Source organism: Lipotes vexillifer, unplaced genomic scaffold, assembly GCF_000442215.2.
Source record: "Lipotes vexillifer unplaced genomic scaffold, Lipotes_vexillifer_v1.1 scaffold408, whole genome shotgun sequence".
NCBI lineage: Eukaryota > Metazoa > Chordata > Mammalia > Artiodactyla > Lipotidae > Lipotes > Lipotes vexillifer.
Genome location: NW_006787469.1, coordinates 808,876 through 827,822, shown reverse-complemented (window position 1 = coordinate 827,822; position 18,947 = coordinate 808,876). Strand labels below are relative to the sequence as shown.

The 18,947-nt window shown below is 40.0% G+C and overlaps 2 protein-coding genes across 4 annotated transcripts in view; both read right to left on the bottom strand.

Annotated features, from left to right (window-relative positions):
* The window catches only part of VPS39 (VPS39 subunit of HOPS complex), a 45,198-nt gene extending 32,727 nt beyond the window's left edge, over positions 1-12,471 (bottom strand). Inside the window, exons 1-2 of the mRNA XM_007460143.1 lie at positions 12,399-12,471; positions 5,056-5,121 (exon numbers count right to left, since the gene is read on the bottom strand). Of these exons, the coding sequence (XP_007460205.1) occupies positions 5,056-5,121; positions 12,399-12,471 (139 nt within the window). The remainder of the gene's footprint in view (positions 1-5,055; positions 5,122-12,398) is intronic.
* A 1,898-nt stretch (positions 12,472-14,369) lies between these two features.
* TMEM87A (transmembrane protein 87A) overlaps positions 14,370-18,947 on the bottom strand; it is a 43,862-nt gene continuing 39,284 nt past the window's right edge. Inside the window, exons 18-20 of one of the 3 annotated variants that reach the window (XM_007460140.1) lie at positions 18,699-18,754; positions 18,121-18,151; positions 14,370-15,630 (exon numbers count right to left, since the gene is read on the bottom strand). In XM_007460140.1, the coding sequence (XP_007460202.1) occupies positions 15,589-15,630; positions 18,121-18,151; positions 18,699-18,754 (129 nt within the window). In that variant the 3' untranslated portion in view covers positions 14,370-15,588. The remainder of the gene's footprint in view (positions 15,631-18,120; positions 18,152-18,698; positions 18,755-18,947) is intronic. The other 2 variants (XM_007460142.1, XM_007460141.1) reach the window with 2 other exon arrangements.

Below are 18,947 nucleotides of genomic sequence, written 5' to 3'. Positions count from 1 at the left end.
TTAGTCATTCTCTCAAGCAAAAATGTTGCTCCATGAAATAAGTGGTCAGTTCAGCTCGTTGCTCCAACCATCACATAAGTACTTTTCCCCTGAGACAGCCACTGGGCTTTGTACCTTGCACACAGCTGAAGTGCTTCAGGTGTACTTCCCATTATATCACAGATTATTGAAAAGAGGTGTTTTCAAAGGTCAAGATAGAATAAAATTAATACTTTTTACTGCCCCACAAAGAACATTCTTAAGTGAAACTGGCTTAAAGGAAAAAAAAAAAGCACTGTGAGCACATGCTGGGCAAAAATACAACTGCTTGGACAGTGTGGTGCCAACAAGACTGCCGACCACTGTCTTGAACTTGTTATGAGGGGCAGCAGTTTTAGCTGCCTTACTTGGGTACCGTCAGTGCAAATGTCAGTGAAAAAACAATAATGTTTTAGTGTTACTGTGAACTCAAGTTTCGACGTTGTGGCTCCTCTGAAAGGATTTTGGGGAACCTCCTGGGGTCTAGAAACTTTTGACTGGAAAAAAATGCACAACCTAAAAGTTGAGAATTATGTTTTATTCTGTAGACTTGCTAAGGACTTAAGCCAAGGAGGAGCCAGGATATATAGGAGTTCAGACAAAAAAAACAGGTAGTCAGACATCAAAAGATTACTGCTATGTAAGAAAATCAGACTCCTCAGGTTTCTATGTATGGGAGGATGCAAGAGTCTGGGCTCACTGAAATCATTCCTTTGATATGCATCTTAACTATCTAGGGCCAGCATCCTGTTTTTCTCCCTCCTGAATACCCTCAGGGTGCATATCTGAGGCTGCAGTGGCTGCCTGATGGCTTGAGGGCCACATCCTTTGTTTACTGATGTGGCAGGTGACATTTTTCCTCCACAAGACCAAACTTTGAGAACCACTGCTCTAGGGTGAGGCATCACTGAAGTAAACACAAAGTTATGACCTTAGATAAGAAGAAGTAATCTAACTCCTCTGTTTAAGAGTAGACTGAAGTCTCTGAGTAGATCGAAGCCTAGAGACGTTTGTGAACTCACAGGAAGGGGATGGCTCAGATCAGATCAGAGTTCAGGTCCCCTTAACCCCAGTCTTTCCATGACATCTCACTACCCGCTCTCTCCCTTCCCTCAGAAAGATAGTCTGGTCGTAGCCTTACTGAGGTTTTGATAGGGACAGAGTAAAGGGACAAAGTAGGAAATTAGTCAATCCCACTAGGGGACTGTAAGTAAAGAAAAAAGTATGGGAGACCCCTGTAAGTTAATGACCACTCAAGAAAGCTGGTTTATTTAACCACAAAACCAAGCAGGCTTGCTTAGCAACAAAACCATGCAACAGAAGCACAAGACATGCTCCAAAACAATAAAACAATGGTGGCATGAGACACACATCCTGCCCAGTGAGCTCAGTAAGTTATCGATTCCTAGAACATGCTCCTCTGCACGCACTAAAAACAAAAATATAAGGAAAAGGTGACATTATACTGAAACCTGAGATGATGTGCCATTTTTAGCATATGTTACTACCTTTTTGCTCATTTCCATTGCGCCATGACAGTCCTGGCTTGATCATGTAGGGATAAGAAAATTCCTTTGCCTGATGTGGAGGAGGAACTGATGACAGAAGCATCAGATGACAGAAGCATGACACCTACTCAAGAATGAGGAAGAAGGTGGTCTTTTCCCCCTCCCCACTTTTCCCTTGATTATAAAACTGTAGCCCACTAAGTTCTCGGGGCATGGCCCGCTTATAAGCCTCACAAGTATCCTATTCTAATAAATCACTTCTTATCTATCGCTTTGCCTCTCAATGAATTCTTTCTGCGCTGAGACATAAAGAACTGGAGCTCCTCGGAGCCTCCCAAAATGCCATCTAGTGGTTTCAGTTCGGAATATCTCAAATTTAGAAACCCAGTTAGTTCTATGGCTGATTCATGGAGGCCCAGGTCTACTTCTGGCCCATAAACAGACTACAGCTGGTCCAGAACTGAACTGTTCTCTAGGGGTATAGGGAGAAGTGAAGTACCTAATCAGTTTGATTTCCTAATTATCTAAGGTAGGTTAATATTGCTATTCAAGTTACCTGTGGGGAAACTGAGGAAGAATAACTAACTTGTCAAAGGTTACATGGTGAATTGGTCACAGGGCAAGAAACAGTTGGCACCAGGGTTCCAAGTCACATTAACATTAATATTACCAGTTTGAGTCTATACTATGTTGAAAAGTTTATTCTTATAGTTTAGTTTTCAATTCCTTACCACTTATACAGAAATGATATATTAAACAAGTTACTTTATCAGAGTATTTAGTATTTGATGGCACAAAGAACTGATTATCTCTTGGGATAAGAATATTAGGCTCTCTTTATCTCCCTGCTTTGCACGTCATCTGAGCCCCGCAGTAGACAGTCAAAACACAGTTGTTGAAAGCCGAATAAAACCAAAGGCAGGCTTAATTTTTAAATTACAGACTGGGTCAATGTCACAGAATACAAATATTCTGGCTCTGAGAACTAAAATTTAAAGCAAGGGCCAGCAAAGTACTGCCTGGGGTCAAATCCAGTCCTCCACCTGTTTTTGTAAATTACCCTTTACTGGTACACAGCCACACCCATTCATTTACATGCTGTCTACAGCTGCTCTTTTGCTACAGTAGCAGAGTACAGTAGCCACGATAGAGATGTTACGACCTGCAAAGCCTAAAACATTTACTATTTGTGTAAGCCAATAAGGTAGAGGGTGCGCGGAGAAAGAGAACCAGTCATAGTTTTCTTGACATAAGAGAAACCATTTTTGGCCCAAGCCATTTTGTGAGCTAAGCCTGGCCACAATGCTTGTCCTTGGACAGATATCAGTAATAACTATCTTAAGGGAACAAAAGAACAAACCTTTATCAGGCAAGAAAAGTAACAATAGCAAAGATAAAAAATCAGGTGAAAAGACTCCCAGTTCTGTTTTAGTGGTAAAGATTAGCCTTGCTTTCTTGAGATTTTGCAGAATTTAACCCCCTCTAAGGTGCTCAACCACCAGATCAACTGGAACCTAAGGGATGATGATGTTGACCTTTTCAGACCCTCAGTCACTTCACTCAGCTAACGCCTGGACTCTCAACTACCCAAGGCCCTTCATGAATATGCATGGACCCTTAGCTTAAAAACTTCCCCAACTTTGCTGTTTGGGGAGACATTGCTTTGGGAAAGATCCCTAGTGCTTTCCTTACTTGCTGCAAGTAATAAATCCTTCCTTCTCCCACTCTCTGCCTTGGTTGTGTCTTTTGGCTCAACACCTACTAAGAGGCAAACCCAGTTTTCAGGTAACATTTAGTCCTTTTTTGGGAACAAGTTGGCTGAATCCTGATTTAAAGGAAAGTTGAAAAACTTGGAAATGAAATACAGTAAGTCCCCTACATACGAACCTTCCAAGTTGTGAACTTTCGAAGATGCGAATGTGTTCCATCAACATCAGGCGTGAGTGAAATTGCAGCTTGACCTCCGATTGTGTTAGCTGGCTACGTAGGCTAACTTTGTTGGACACTGAGGCTAACTTTGCTGGACTTACGAACGGGCTGTCAGAATGGAACTCGATCGTATGTAGGGGTCTTACTGTAAACCCTGTTTTGATTTTCTGGTTTCTCTTCTTATCCCACCACAGAACCTGACCAGGTACCTTCCTCCCTCCCTATTGTACCAGTGAAGGGTAGCAGAATATGCCACCCCAAAATATGCTACTCTGGCACAAGGATTATTTTGAGTTGAAGGTAACTGAGAAGAAGCAGATATAAGAAAAGCTTTCTGCTCTCCACCATCTGCCAAAGAGCAAGACACAAATTTACAAAGGTGCCTCCCCTCTCTCTATCAAGGACAATATTTAATCAATTTAGAGACAACTTGTGACCCATATCAGCCCACAGACTGCACCAGAGGAATCTACATAACAAACATCTCTAATTAGTTCTCCCATATATTTGCCTTCCCATAATTTGCCACTGTAGAAACTCAAAGTCCTTTTCCTTTGTTTTGTTGCTTCTCTGATTTACAGGTCCCCATACAATCAACCTAAGATGGGTAGAGTTAAAAAGAATTTTTTCCTCCTTTACATTAGTAAGATACTCTTTTTTTCCCAATATGTTACCCTTGCTACAGGTTCCAAAGAGAAGGCTCTATTTCCACACTTACATTAAGCTATTCACTATGATAAGTTATATATTAGGTTGAAAGCTATGAAATTTTGTTTTTTCTAATATAGCCAAATAATGACAATTTCATATGGTTCAACCTACTCTGGCATTAACAGCTGACTTCTATACTCTGTAGCTCCAGGGTATAATATCCAAACACATCAATTTTCCAGAGAACACAAATAAAATTAGGAAAAGGGAGCAAGGTACTTTTTTCCCCATTAGAGGGCACTCTAACAGAAAAAACGTCAAATACTTTTAGTTATTCTACATATTTACTGACAAAGAAATATTTGATTAAAGTTTTAGTTTTCAAAGTCCTTGCATCTGACCCCAACAATTTTGTGAGATGCTTTATGGAAGAGGAAACTGACATTGGAAAGGACCTACTCATAGTCACGTGACTGGAGAGAAGTAAAAGCTGACTCAAGCCCAGGTCCCCTCTGTCCTAGTCCACCCCGCAGATGTTTAACAAGATCTTTAACATCAATGGTTCTTAATTTTTTTTTCCTACTACCATACCATTTACATGAGAATTTTACTCCCATTAGTAATATTTCTTATTTCTGGTATGAGTCTCCAAGAAGTGAGAAGGGAAAAAACATCTAGCCCCACCTCCCAGATGGGGGGTAGGGAAATACAGTCTGAAAAAAAGAGAAAACCCTGGAGATTCTCACAAGTTTCTCCCCACTTTTCCACTGCACTACCGCCAACCCGCAGTCACTCTTTTAACGGTCCAGTTTTAGTATATGCGCTGCTGAAGCAAGCACTCTTTTAATGGTCCAGGAATCACTGATTTTACAGTGTATACATATCTTTTTTTTTTTTTTACATGAGCAGTAAGCCACCTCGTACTTTGTTCTGAAAAGCTGCCACTTACCAACATCCTTCCGAATCCTATAGAGAAGAAGATGACCTTGTTTCGTTCCAACAAGCAGCCATTCCTCTGGAAAAGAAAAGGACCATCAGCTTTAGTAAGACCCTATTTCTTTAGCTGGAGCTTATAATCAGAAATCAAAGGGTTGAGAAAATGAGTTGCTTTTGATACTAGGTGTTTTGCAAAACTAAGGAATGTTTATATTCAAGAAATGCTTGAGGGACTTCCCTGGCGGTCCAGTGGTTAAGACTGCACTTCCACTGCAGGGGGCACAGGTTCATCCCTGGTTGGGGAACTGAGATCCCACATGCTGTGCCGTGCAGCCAAAAAAAAGGAGAAAGAAATGTTTGAGAATCAATTGAAGAAATATTTATTGAACTAGGTGAGACATATTAGAGAATGAAAAATGTCCCTGGCTTCATTGCTTCAAAATGAAACTGACCAAAAATTTGATGGAAGTTTATAAAATGGGTAGTATAAACATAAAACTAGGTATCTAATCTCAGAAATAACAGCTAAAAGGCATCCTTTGAAGGTTTGATGATTTTACTTTAGGAAAAATAAGAAGTGCCATAGCATATTAAACTTACAGAATTCATTATCTCAAAAGATGGTCTAACAGATAATAATAAGTGTTGCCAAAGATGTGAAGAAACTGGAACCCTCATACATTGTTGGCAGGAAAATAAAATGGTGCAGCCCTTTGAAAAACAGTCTGATAGTTCCATAAAAGACTAAACATAGAGTTACCATATGACCCAGCAATTCCACCCATGGGCATACACACAACAGAAATGAAAACATATGTCCACATAAAAACTTGTACATAAATGTTCATAGGAGTATTATTCACAATAGCCAAAAGGTGGAAACAACCCAAGTATCCATCAACTGATGAATGGATAAACAAAATGTGACATATCCATACAATGGACTATTAGCCATTAAAAGGAATGAAGTGCTGATATATGCTACAATAGGATGGATCTGACAACATTATGCTAAATAAAAGAAGCCAGACAAAAAAGGCTACATATTGCATGATTCTATTACATGAAATGTCCTGGATAGGCAAATCTAGAGACAGAAAGATTAGTGGTTGCCTGGGGCTCGTAGGCTTAGGAAAATGGGGCTGGTGGGACTGGGGAAAAAGAAACGGGGTTTCTTTTTAGGGTGATGAAAATGTTCTAAAATTGCGGCAATACTTGCACAACTCTGTGAATGTACTAAAAACCACTGAATTGTACACTTTAAATGGGTGAAATGTATGGTATATGGATTACATCTCAATAAAGCTATTATTTAAAATTTAAAAAAAGATGGTCTAGGCCAGTGGTTCTTAAACTTTGGTGTGTATCAGAATTGTTTGGGGATTTATTAAAACAGATTACGGGGCTTCCCTGGTGGCGCAGTGGTTGAGAGTCCGCCTGCCAATGCAGGGGACACGGGTTCGTGCCCCGGTCCGGGAAGATCCCACATGCTGCGGAGCAGCTGGGCCCGTGAGCCATGGCCGCTGAGCCTGCGCGTCCGGAGCCTGTGCTCTGCAACGGGAGAGGCCACAACAGTGAGAGGCCCACGTACCACAAAAAAAAAAAAAAAGAAAAAAAAAAACCAATTGCTAGGACCTGCCCTCAAGTTTCTGATTCAGTAGGTCTGGAAGCGGGCCTGGGGATCTGCATTTCTAACAAGTCCCCAGGTGATGCTGATGCTGTTTGTTCAGGGACAGCATTTTGGCAGACATCAGTCTAGGCTAAAAGGCAAAAGGTTCTGAAAGGACTTAAATAATTACCCTGACAGATTTATATTAAATTACTAAGGAAAATTAAGCATGTACTTCCTCAGGTTTTTGAGGTTGTAACAGTCACTTATTCCTTTCATGAGCTCTTGATCTTTTGCAAAATAAAATATTAGATAATGACATAAATAGATAAACTTTATAGAGCATGCATTGTGTTCCAGGAAATGCTAAGAACTTATCATAGGTTATAACAACTATCCTTTGACTTATGTCCTTTTCTCAAATCCCCATTTTATAGATGAGAAAGTTGAGGCCTAGGTAACTTGTCCAAAGTCACACATGTAGTAAGATATGTGTAGCAGGGGCAGGATTCCAACTCCAGTCTGTCTGATCCGTAACTCCATGCTACAATGCACTTACTAAGGCATCCCATCTCAAAAGAACAGGTGTCAGCCAGAGGCTGTCTGAAAGACAATGGTTATGTTTATAAAAACAGGTCAGGAACCACATCAGGAACATTTCTCCAGGGTGATGTCCTTAGTCTTCCAGAAAAAGATAGTGACTCTGTCCTCTTTTGGGTTTTAAAGTAAAGGCGGAGCACAGAAAGTTAAGACACAGTGTGCTCTCAATGACATAAGTGGGAATCAGAAATAACACTAGCTCCAATGGAACACTGGTGATTTATGTCGGAGCAGAACATGGTGAAAAAAAGAAAAGAATTCAGTTCACAATGCTTGCTTTGCAAACGATACTATGTTTAGAACTTTACTTATAGATATCACTGTATTGAGCAATTGAAAATATTAAAGTTGATTTTTAGGACACCCACTAATGTTTCAAATACAAATAAAATGAAGTAGAATCTTTTTTAATTCACTTATAACATATAGAAAAATCTATAGCAAAAAGGCCATCATAATGTTCACCATCTTCCCCATCCTCTCCACTGTGACCCCCAAGCCCCTGCCAGTTCCTATTTTTCTTTACCTCTTTCAACAGCTTCATCTCCCACCCTGGTCTGCAAGGCCTATCAATTTTACCTCTACAAGGTACCTGGCAACAGCCCTCCCCAACAGAGTCTCTCCAGGGTCCCCTCAGCTGGTCTCACTCTATGTGTACTTCCATGTTTGCTATCTGTTACCATAGAGCATAGCTCCAATGCTGTCACACTGGGGCTTAAAAAAATCCACATGAAGCTGTACTACCAAAATATGAAGCCAAACTCCTAAGTATGACTTTTAAGAGTCTGCTTTCCATTTTTATTGAAATGTTTATTTACCAATAGATGTTTCTATCAAATGTCTACTCTATTGGTCATGAAATTGAATCAGACAAATTCATTGAAATTAAAAAAAAATTAAATTGAAATTTTATTTGATCTTCCTCAAGCATTCCTTTGGAGATGCTGAGGAAAATGCATTTCTCATACATGCAAAGTATTGTTAACAGCTTTCTTTTAACTAGTAAAAGCACCACACACATACTCATTCCTAATCCTCAAACTCATAAGGAAAAACAGTGGGGACTTCCCTGGTGGCGTGGTGATTAAGAATCCACCTGCCAATGCAGGGGACACGGGTTCGATCCGTGGTCCAGGAAGATCCCACATGCCACGGAGCAACTAAGCCCGTGCGCCACAACTACTGAAGCCCACACACCTAGAGCCCGTGCTCCACTGCAATGAGAAGCCCACGCACCGCAATGAAGAGTAGCCCCCGCTCGCTGCAACTAGAGAGAGCTGCAACTAGAGAGATCAGTGAAGATCCAATGCAGCCAAAAATAAATAAGTTAATTAAATTTATTAAAAAGAAAAGAAAAACAGTGTATCACTCAGAGGTAATGATGGCATAGAGCTCTGAAGAGGCTTGATTTGGTTACAGACATCAGTGGGGGCTCAGATGGCCAGAGGACCTGACCCAGGCTGGCCTGTGCACACTCTATGTCATCATATAACACAGCCGTGCAGACAAAACACAGAAAATGAAAAGCCTGCAGAGCAGGCAGAGCACGGGATAGACAGTCCCTTCTGATACTCAACATTGCACATCAGAAAGTGGAACACACTACACAAATGGGTAACATATGCAAAAACAAACAAGAGTCAGCCCTAGAAAATTCCTGATGGCCTAATCCTGAGCCACAGGTTAGACATGATTCCTCCTGGGAAGGAAGGTAGAGCCCTCTAGCTCACAATTACCCTAGTGAAGCTCCATCCAACATTGCAACCCAGTCCAAACTCATGTGATAAACAACCACTGCTGAACACAGCAGGGAGTACACAGACGAACAGGGTAGTGGGCACTTATCTTCTTTGGGTCATACGGCAAAGAACAGTGTTTCTCAAAGCATCAGACCCTATTTAGCTACATCAGAATCACTTGGACTTAATAAAAATGCACATTCCTAAGCCCTGCTCCCAGAGATTCTGATGCAATGAGTCTGTGGTGGTGGCCCAAAATCTGTATTTTTTAATTACATGAGACATTTACCTAGTTCCAAAGCTAAAACTATGAGAAGTCCCTCCTTGTCCACTTCCCCCTGTTCTCTTTCTTCTGCTATAGGTAACTTTTTTTTTTTTTTTTGCAGTACGCGGGCCTCTCACTGTTGTGGCCTCTCCCGTTGCAGAGCACAGGCTCCGGACGCACAGGCTCAGCGGCCATGGCTCACGGGCCTAGCCGCTCTGTGGCATGTGGGATCTTCCCGGACCGGGGCACGAGCCCATGTCCCCTGCATCAGCAGGCGGACTCTCAACCACTGCGCCACCAGGGAAGCCCTATAGGTAACCATTTTAATCATTCTTGATTTATTTTTCCACTGTTTCTTTGGAAAATATAAATAAAAATGATTGGGTATACACACACACAGATACACACACACACCCTACATTTTTATAGGTTCTGAATATACATCAAAGTTTGAGAAACAGGCTCTAGAATCAGACATGATTTACTGGATGTGACCTTGGAAAAACTACTTAAATTTTCAGGTTCTTCTTCTGCAACATAGAGTTGTTATTATTTCATAAATGCTTAATACAGATTAGTACTCAGTAATGGAAGCCATTACTACTATTAATTAATTAAGCAAATATTTAATAAGTATCCATTATGAGTCAGGAACTGTTCTAGGCACTGCAAATAAACCTATGTACAAAACAAAGTCACTGCTCTGAAGAAATTTATATTCTAATATGGAATGAGAGAGACAATAATAACATATAAAATAGCATTAGGTGGCAATCTGTGAAAGAAGATAAGGCTGAGTAAAAGAGTAGCACATTGGTGGATGTCGCATTTTCTTTTATACAGAACAGTTAGGGAAGGTCTTGCAGATTTATGTGACATTTCAGCAAATGAAATGAGGAATGAGCCATATAATACCTAGGACAAGAGAGTGCCAGGCAGAGGAAACAGCAAGTGCAAAGGCCCTAAGATAGTTACATGCTTTTGTGCTCATGGAACAAGGAAGACAGTGTTACTAGTATCAGAAAGGAGCAAGGGATAAGAACATAGGGGATAAAATCAGGGAAATGCACAAACAGAAATGCCATATGCTGAGCTATGGGATACATGGGGACAGGCATGTTTTGAAATCAAGAACTGTTTTGGCCATGCAACCAGATATCCAAATGAAGATGCTGACGAGGCAGCTGGATTCTACAACTACAGAGTTTCAGGAGAAGTCATTATCATCATCAGTATTTTCCTCATTTCCATATCCCAGGAGATGGATTATGGTGGCTCTGTGACATCTTCCAGCTCCAATATTGTCTGGCTCTCCAGAAGCCTGGAGGTTTCTGGATGAACTTTCCGCCTAAGGTCATGGTGTAGATAGAAGGAGTAACAACTAGAAATAGCAATATTTATTGCTGGTAAAGTCTGAAAATAAAGTAGTTTTGAGGCACAAGGCAGTAAATGGCCTCTTGTAGCCAATACCTATCACAGCATCCTAGTAGGCAATGGGTGTTTCTCCTGTTTGCTTGGAGATCAGGCGGAGCGAAAGCTATCTACCATTTCAAAAACTGTATTTCTGGAAAGCACAGGTTCAGGGAATCTTCACTGACACAAACCAGAGTTGGTGAAAGAGACTGAGATATGTGTACTGCTAGTCCCACAGGGTATCAGAGTCAAGAATTCTGACAAGCTAAGTACAGTGTGATAAGCAGCTGCATCCATCCTTTTCAGAAGTATATGTCTGAGGCTGAGTGGAATACCCCTCCCTCCACGTTCCCATGTTAGGCAGCATATGTCTTTAGTATCATTTATCTTGCATCGTAATCTGTTCATATTTCTTTGCCTGCCACTGTGTGTCCTAGGAGCACAGGCATTGTTTCTTATTCATCCTTGTATTCCTGTTTCTAGCAGAGAGACTGGTCCATGTAGGCACTTAATACATACTTGATGAAGAAACAGGAGAATGAGCCCCTTTGTGCTGAGTGTCAGGTCTTTCATTTTTTCAATTTCTTTATTTCTCCTCTATTTATTTTTAATTTTTACTGAGAGCATTTAATGACAGAAAAATGGCGGTTTTCTTGAGACATCTGGAGGAAGCAGGATTCTCTCCTTAACCCTAGGACAGCTTGCTGTGGAGGTGTGACTTTAAAGAGGCCAAGAGCTAAACAACAAGGTCCTACTGTAGAGAACAGGGAACTATATTCAATATCCTGTGACAAACCATAATGGAAAAGAATATGAAAAATAATGTATATATATATGTATGTATAACTAAATCACTTTGCTGTACAGTAGAAATTAACACAACATTGTAAATCAACTATACTTCAATAAAATTAAAAAAAAAAGAGGTCCAGGGCTGCTAAAGGTTGGGGTGGTGGTGAGGGGCACACATTAATAAGATCTAGAGTGAAAGCACCTTACTGAAAAGGATGTGGAGAACTCTGACTAGGTGGCACTGTCCACAGATAATGAATAGGACACCAGCTTCCACCAGGCCCATCATGGGTACCTGGCTCAATATAAGATCTGATTGAGGGTTCTGAGCCACCTTTTTATGATTTCTAGGACCTGGACATTAACAGGAAAGACTGAAATTACTTCTGTTTGGTCTTTGGTTATCAGACACACACTCACAGATAGGAGCATAATATCTGTAGTTAAGAGTCAAGATTTATTTCAGAAACCATTTGTATTCTGGAGCAGAGAAGATACCCGACCCTGCTTTCTGCACTGACCAATCCCAAAAGGATCATGCAAGTTTTTATAGGTTAGGTTTCATGACAGCCTGGAATGATGCTCTTCTACCTAGAAAAGCTAGGTAACTTGGGCATTTTGACTATAAGGCAATCAACCATTTGGCTAGATTAAGAGTGGAGAGTAACAAGTTAGCTACAGTAATTAGAAGTAAGCGATGAGTGATCACTAAGGGGGAAAAGACATAGCTGTTAACTTGTTCAATGCAAAAAACAAACCATCAAAAGCAAACAGCTCCACCACCCTCGCTGTCAACAGTGCTCTGCCCTCCCTCATCCTAGGCCCCTCTCGGACGGTGTTCGACCGGAGTCCACACAGCCAGACTCCCGTCCACTTCCCTAGCCTCGTGAAAGGTCCCAGCCGCTCCCGCGCTGGCCCCGCCTGGCCCCTCGGCTCACCCCAGGCAGCCAGACAGTCGATCTGCAGAGGCAGCTTTTCTAGGATCGGCACCGGTTCAAAGGCGTCGTGCATGGCGGCGGGCGCAGTCGCCGCCGCCGCAGTCTCACCCGGACTGTGCCGGGTCGGGTGTGGGGACGGAATCAGGCCAAGGGAAGAGCCGGGACCCCTGCTACTGGCTCTTGGGCAACAGAGCCATCAACACCGGACTTCCTGCAGAGCCAAGCCCGCCCCTTCCGCAACCGAAGCCCCGCCCCTTCCGCTCAGGTTCCTAGTGCACACTCGAGGAATGCCCTGGTGATTGGGACCCGTGTTTCACCCTGGACCGACCTTTCTCCATCGTGGAGTGCGAGTGGCCATGGGCTTAACAAGAAGGATAAAGGATTTTAATCTTAAAACTGTCTTGGGCAGCATAGGGTGGTGAAGAATTCAGGCTCTGGTGTCAGTTAGACCTGGGATGGAAACGTACCATTTAGGAAACGAGCTAAGTAGCTGTGGCGTTTAAGAAACAATCTCTACAAGTTTTAGTTTCCTTATCTGCAAAATGATGGTAGTGTTGTGTACCTACCTAACGTGTGAACGCTTAGCAACGCCTGACAATGTAAGCACTCAATGGTAGTTTTAGTATTACCATTATAAACCCAACTAGTTCGAGTACCTTACCCTTGTATTTTACGGGTTAGTCTAGGCCTGTGGTTCTCAAAAGTGTGGTCCCTAGATCAGCATCACCTGGGAACTTGTTAGGCAATCTCAGACCTCATTCCAGCCCTATTGACTCAAAAACTATGGAGTGGGGAGTCCAGTAGTCATTTAATAAGTCCCCAAGGAGAGTCCATGAACTTTAAAGTTTGAGAACCAATTCAAGAATGATCTGTTAGTTTAGCCCCAAGAAAACAGCAGACATGTCATAAAATTAAGCATTTGGTTTAAAGCAAAATGTAAAAGAAAAAGGAGTGAGTCTATGATGTAAGGTGTTAAAAAACAAAAACAAAAACCCACCGGCCCTGGTCAGTTTTACAGTCTCTTCATCTGTAAATTAGGAATACCGTCCCATCTTTATCAAATGCTGTTTCTGATGATCAAATGAAATATTTTCAAGTAGTAAGAAACACAAAAATTGCTAAACAAATCTTGTGGCTGGTTTTCACCATAGAAACTGAACAACTTGAAAATTTAGAATTACCAGCTGGTGTGCTAAAAGAAGGCCGAATACCTTGTAGTTCCAGACCCAAGGACCAAGACCAAAATAAACAATGTAAACTCTAAGGTAACAGGTCAGTGTGATACTACAAATTCCTTCTGAACCTCTTCTAGGAACTGATACACTATAACCAAGCAAAGTAACACAAGAAGCCATAAGAGAAAGCAGAAAGAATAATCAAGCTATAGAATTTGTGCTATACACTCCTGCTTAAAACAACAGGTTCTTGGGAATTCCCAGGTGGTCCAGTGGTTAGGACTCGGCACATTCACTGTCAAGGCCCAGGTTCAATTCCTGGTCAGGAAACTAAGACCCTGCAAGCCACATGGCATGGCCGGGGTGGGTTTTTTTTTTTTTTAACCTAGTCTCAACTTAATATCTAACCAGTCTCGAAAAATATTTGACCAACTATCCTGCTGCATTATGACTGCTATTCACTTGCTAAGTTTCATTATGGAAGAAGAGAAGCACACGAAGTTAACACCAGCCTTTTGCAAATGGGTTAACCTGAGAATAGTCAGTTCTTCATATTGTTTCTTAGAGATACTATCTAGGTGACTTTTTTTGTTGTTGTTAATCACCATACCAAACAACTATAGAGAAATGTTACACAAATATTTAACACTTTAGTGAAGATTGTAGTAGTGTGGTCACTGGTTTGAACAGAAAATAAGACAACATAGAATAAAAACCATGGAAGGAAAATTCTACAAGAGAGAGTTTGGGAGAAAGAAGGAGAAAGTCTGGAAAAAAAGTGAGAAAAATATATCAATTTTGTTAAAATTTTTTAATATTAAAAAGTGGCATGAACTTTCTATGTAGAACAAAAAATCTTGGGAAGGCAAAATTGGACAAAATCATTCAAACAAATATAGTGCTTCAAATGAATCCCATCACCTTGTGATGTTTCTTATAAACCATCCTTAAACCAACACCAGATACAAGAAGAGTCGATCCTAAAGAATGAGCAGCAGTCCAGGGCCTCCACACTATTTCATGCAGAAAAAACTGTTAAGCCAAAGGACCTGTTTCCTTTGTATTAGCTCCTGCTTCTGAAGCATTATAATCCCTTTAACAGGGTGCTCACTCACATGCACATACGACGGAGTGCCTTTCTGCATCTAGTGCAACACCCAGTAAAAGGCATGAAGGCAAGCAAAGCATTGCCTAGGACTCTGCAATGCTGCCCTTGAAGGCTTACAAAACAGTAGTTAAAAGTTCTGGAGTGTGCACCACATTGCCAGCAATGGGATGTGTCACAATAGCAGATGTCAAAAGAGTTAAGCTAATATTTCTCTCTAAAGTACATCTGAAATAGAAAAATCTTTAATATACACCGTTTGTAAACAAAATTGCACTTGATTTTGCTTTTTCAAATGATCTAAATCACACTGTAACAGTCTCTCTCTTTCTTTCTTTTTTTTTTTGGTTGTTCTTTTAATTATTGTTAGAACCATGGCTCCTTAACGCAGAAGGACTCCTTTTTCTCAAAACTACCTCTGCAAGATTTAACCTTGGCTTCCCAGGAAATGCAAAGATAATTAACAATTTCCCCCATCACCTATGTAACTCCCTAAATAAATTAAAATTACAGGCAGTTGCTCCTGGATATTACTTATTATGGTGTTGATGACACAGTTCTTCAGAAGATGTTAAATTTTTTAGTTTGACAGATTAAACAATTTAAACATTATAGAAGGTTTAGGAACAACATACACAAGTTGCATAAACATCCATGTCAGGGTGTGGGAGGGAAAGGGGCATCAATGCTGCAAATAAAAAACTTGTAGATTTTTCTCATCCTATGACCTTGTTTTCAATAGAATGTTCTCCTTGTTCCAACACCTCTCGCCAGCTCCAATGCACAAAGATCAAGGAACAGATCAGGATGTCATTGCCTCCTTTAATCCCATGGAGCAGTGTAAAGACTAACACAGAAGCTGATCTCTTCCCAGATACTAGCCATCTTCAGCTGCAAACCTTCCCATTCTTTACTCCATTTTCGACCTTTCAAAGTGCGTGATCATTCGTTCCTAGGGGGAAAAAGGTTATACTAAGTATATTAATTTTAAATGGCCTACATTCCAAATATCTTTTCCAAAGATGACCACACACACATTTTCTATAAGTACTTGCTTATGTTCATTAAATATTTAGAGCAATGGTTCCTAACCATCTATAAAGATTTTGAAACACACAGATGTCCAAGTCCCAAGATTAACTGAAGCAAAACCTCTAGGCTTCTGGACAACAAACCACAAATCAAAGGGAACTGTATATTTTAGAGTCACTTAAGCTTTAATAAAAATGTGTACCTCCTCTGATTCAGGAATTTAACTTAATGAAATAGTCAAGGATGCAGGCAAAGACTTAGCCACTAGCATCTCCACTGCAACACTCAGAATTATAACAAAATACTAGAAAGAATTAAGTGTCCAAAAATATAGGACTGTATAAACAAACTATAGTATATCCTTACAATGAAATATACTGATTAAAATTACATATGATGAAAAAGTTCTAGAGACCTGTTGCAAAGCAGTGTGCATATAAGTCAACACTTTGCACTTGAGAAAGGTTAGAATGGTAGGTTTTATGTGTTTTTCACCATAATTTTTTAATATCATGTAAAAAAATTACACTTGACTATAAAATAGTATTTATAGTATGCCATTTCAATTGAGAAAATTAATGTAATACTATTAAATTTCACAGTAATTATAGTAATTTTACCTTAGAGTATTTTTTCATTTTTCCTTTGCTTCATTTGCTAAGTACCTATAACACATTTATCCCAAACTATGACAGAACTGTAAATCCCTTTTCAATATGATCAATTACATCAGATTATCTATCCTTTTCAGGTTTTTTCCCTTAGAAATACTCATCCCTGAAGCTCTCCGTTTTCTCCTGCTCCATTCCGGACTAGCTGTTCTCCAAACTTGTTGCCCAGCTGTCACACTCTGAGAATTTCTTACATCATCCTAGGAATTTATCCCTGCCTCTCTGTGTCGGATCCTTTACTTCCTGGATCCGAAGTCTTTCTCTTTTTACTTCCCTCATTTTATGAATAACATTTTCTAATACTTTCCTGAGAAAGCACACGTAGGATGTCAATTATTTTCGTTTTTGCATGACTGAAAACATCTTTGTTTTACCCTTATATTGATAGTTGAGTACAGAATTCTAGTTTGAAAACAATTTTTCTCAGAATTCAAAGACATTGTTCTATTATCTTCTAGCTTCCAACACTGTTGAAGAGTCTGATGCTGTTTTGATTCCTAGTCCTTTATTTAATTTGTTTCTCTTGTAATTCATTGAAATTCTTTTTCAGTTCTTGAATCATTTTTTCACACAGAAAATATAAACAGATGAAGTCAGTGCCACCAAAAGTACTACAATAAACCCATATTCCCATAAATGGCACAACTGGGTTTCACATACTCAGCCTCCTCTGGCTGAAATATGCGTGTCTGGAGAGCTGGAGCCAACGGGATACCCTGAAGGCAAACTGTTAGCAGACGATGGCTCCCAAGAGAAAGATCTAGGAACTGCAGAATATACCACAAAAAGCAAAGGCTTGTCTGAAAGGTAGAGTTCTCAATGATCTCAATGCATGCAACAGCTAAGGAATCTGACACTGTGTACTGCACCACACAGCAGGTCAGTGAGACGTGAACAAACCATTTTTTAGCAGTCAATCCAACACAGTAAGTCACAATTGGGCAGAGGCTTTTAAAAGGCTTTCTGAAATTGTGACTCTAGAATAACCTAAACATTCAGAACATGTCTAGAAGTGGTTTCCACGAACTCAGACTGCAATTCTTACATAAAACCTCATGTGAAATCTTCTAGATAAAGTGTATGGAGCCATATTAAAAGACTAATAATCAACATAAACATTAGAGGTACTAATTATCCTTATTATCTGGAGGACAGTGACAGAGATAACACTGCATAGTAGGTAAATTAAAATAACTTTTTTTTTTTGCGGTACACGGGCCTCTCACTGTTGTGGCCTCTCCCGCTGCGGAGCACAGGCTCCGGACGTGCAGGCTCAGCGGCCATGGCTCACGGGCCCAGCTGCTCCACAGCATGTAGGATACTCCCAGACCGGGGCACGAACCCGTGTCCCCTGCATTGGCAGGCTGACTCCCAACCACTGGGCCACCAGGGAAGCCCCAACTTTTCTCTATTATTTTTGCCTAGACTAGATGAGGGTTACATTTGAATTTCTTAAAGACAAAGGAATTAGTGGAAGAGTATGGTACTGGCTACCCAATTTAAACAAAGATATTTTCAAGTCTGACCACACTTTGTAAGAAATAAAAGGGGGACATGTACAGAAAGGAAACATTCTTGAATATTTTAGTTATAATATTAGTATTTCTCTTTTCACCCTTTGTCAACTATACCAACTATAGTTCATCAGCCCATTACCGAGTCATATAAATAAATCTCCTTGAACAGAAGACTTAAGCCACCAGACCCATAGTTTATGTGCGTAAGATTTGATTACTAACCTCATCTGAATCCAGAAGGGCTGGAAGTGCTCTGCAGAGAGAAAAACAAACTAAACGATGTAAAATAAAGCCATAAATGGTTCAAAAAGGAGAGTGGAATAATGACTACAATTTAAAGTTTTTGTAACTACCTAAGATTTGCATCCCATTGAAGACATTTCAGGAAAAGAAAAATACAAAAAATAAATAAATAAAAAAGAATCACAGTTACTAGAATTGTATGGACTTTAATAGGAACAATGTTTAATTAAAATTATAGGCATGGAAAGGAACTCAAAATTTCCAAAAGGATTATCCCGCTGATTTTAGGAAGACCTATAGCTAAATCTTTCTGAGCAGAAATGTCATCTGAATGAATAATCTGGATTATTTTTGTTTGTATATCATTCCTGGTCTTTATTTTCTAACATCTTTTTAATAGTTTTAACACTTCATATTATTTCAGTAATTTAACCTTTTACTTCTAGAGTTAACTACAAGCATTCTCATTACTATGCTCTTCAGCTCATTCATTTAAAATAATAAAAGTAATACTAAGTGTGAAAAAGGATTCTTGTGGTAAGGATTCAAAAACTTACACATCTGTCACAGATGAAGGAACATTCTCTTCTACCCACTTTAAATCATCTTCCTGCTGAGAACATATAAATGCCATATGTTACCAAAATGCACCAAAATATACATCTCAAGTAACGATCTAAAGAGGTCTCAATTTAGTCTTTTGTCACTCTGAACTAGTATATTCACATAACAGGACAAATAACAGAAAAGTCAAATAATTTAATTTAAAAAACTAAACTATATGAACGAAATATAAAATGATATCC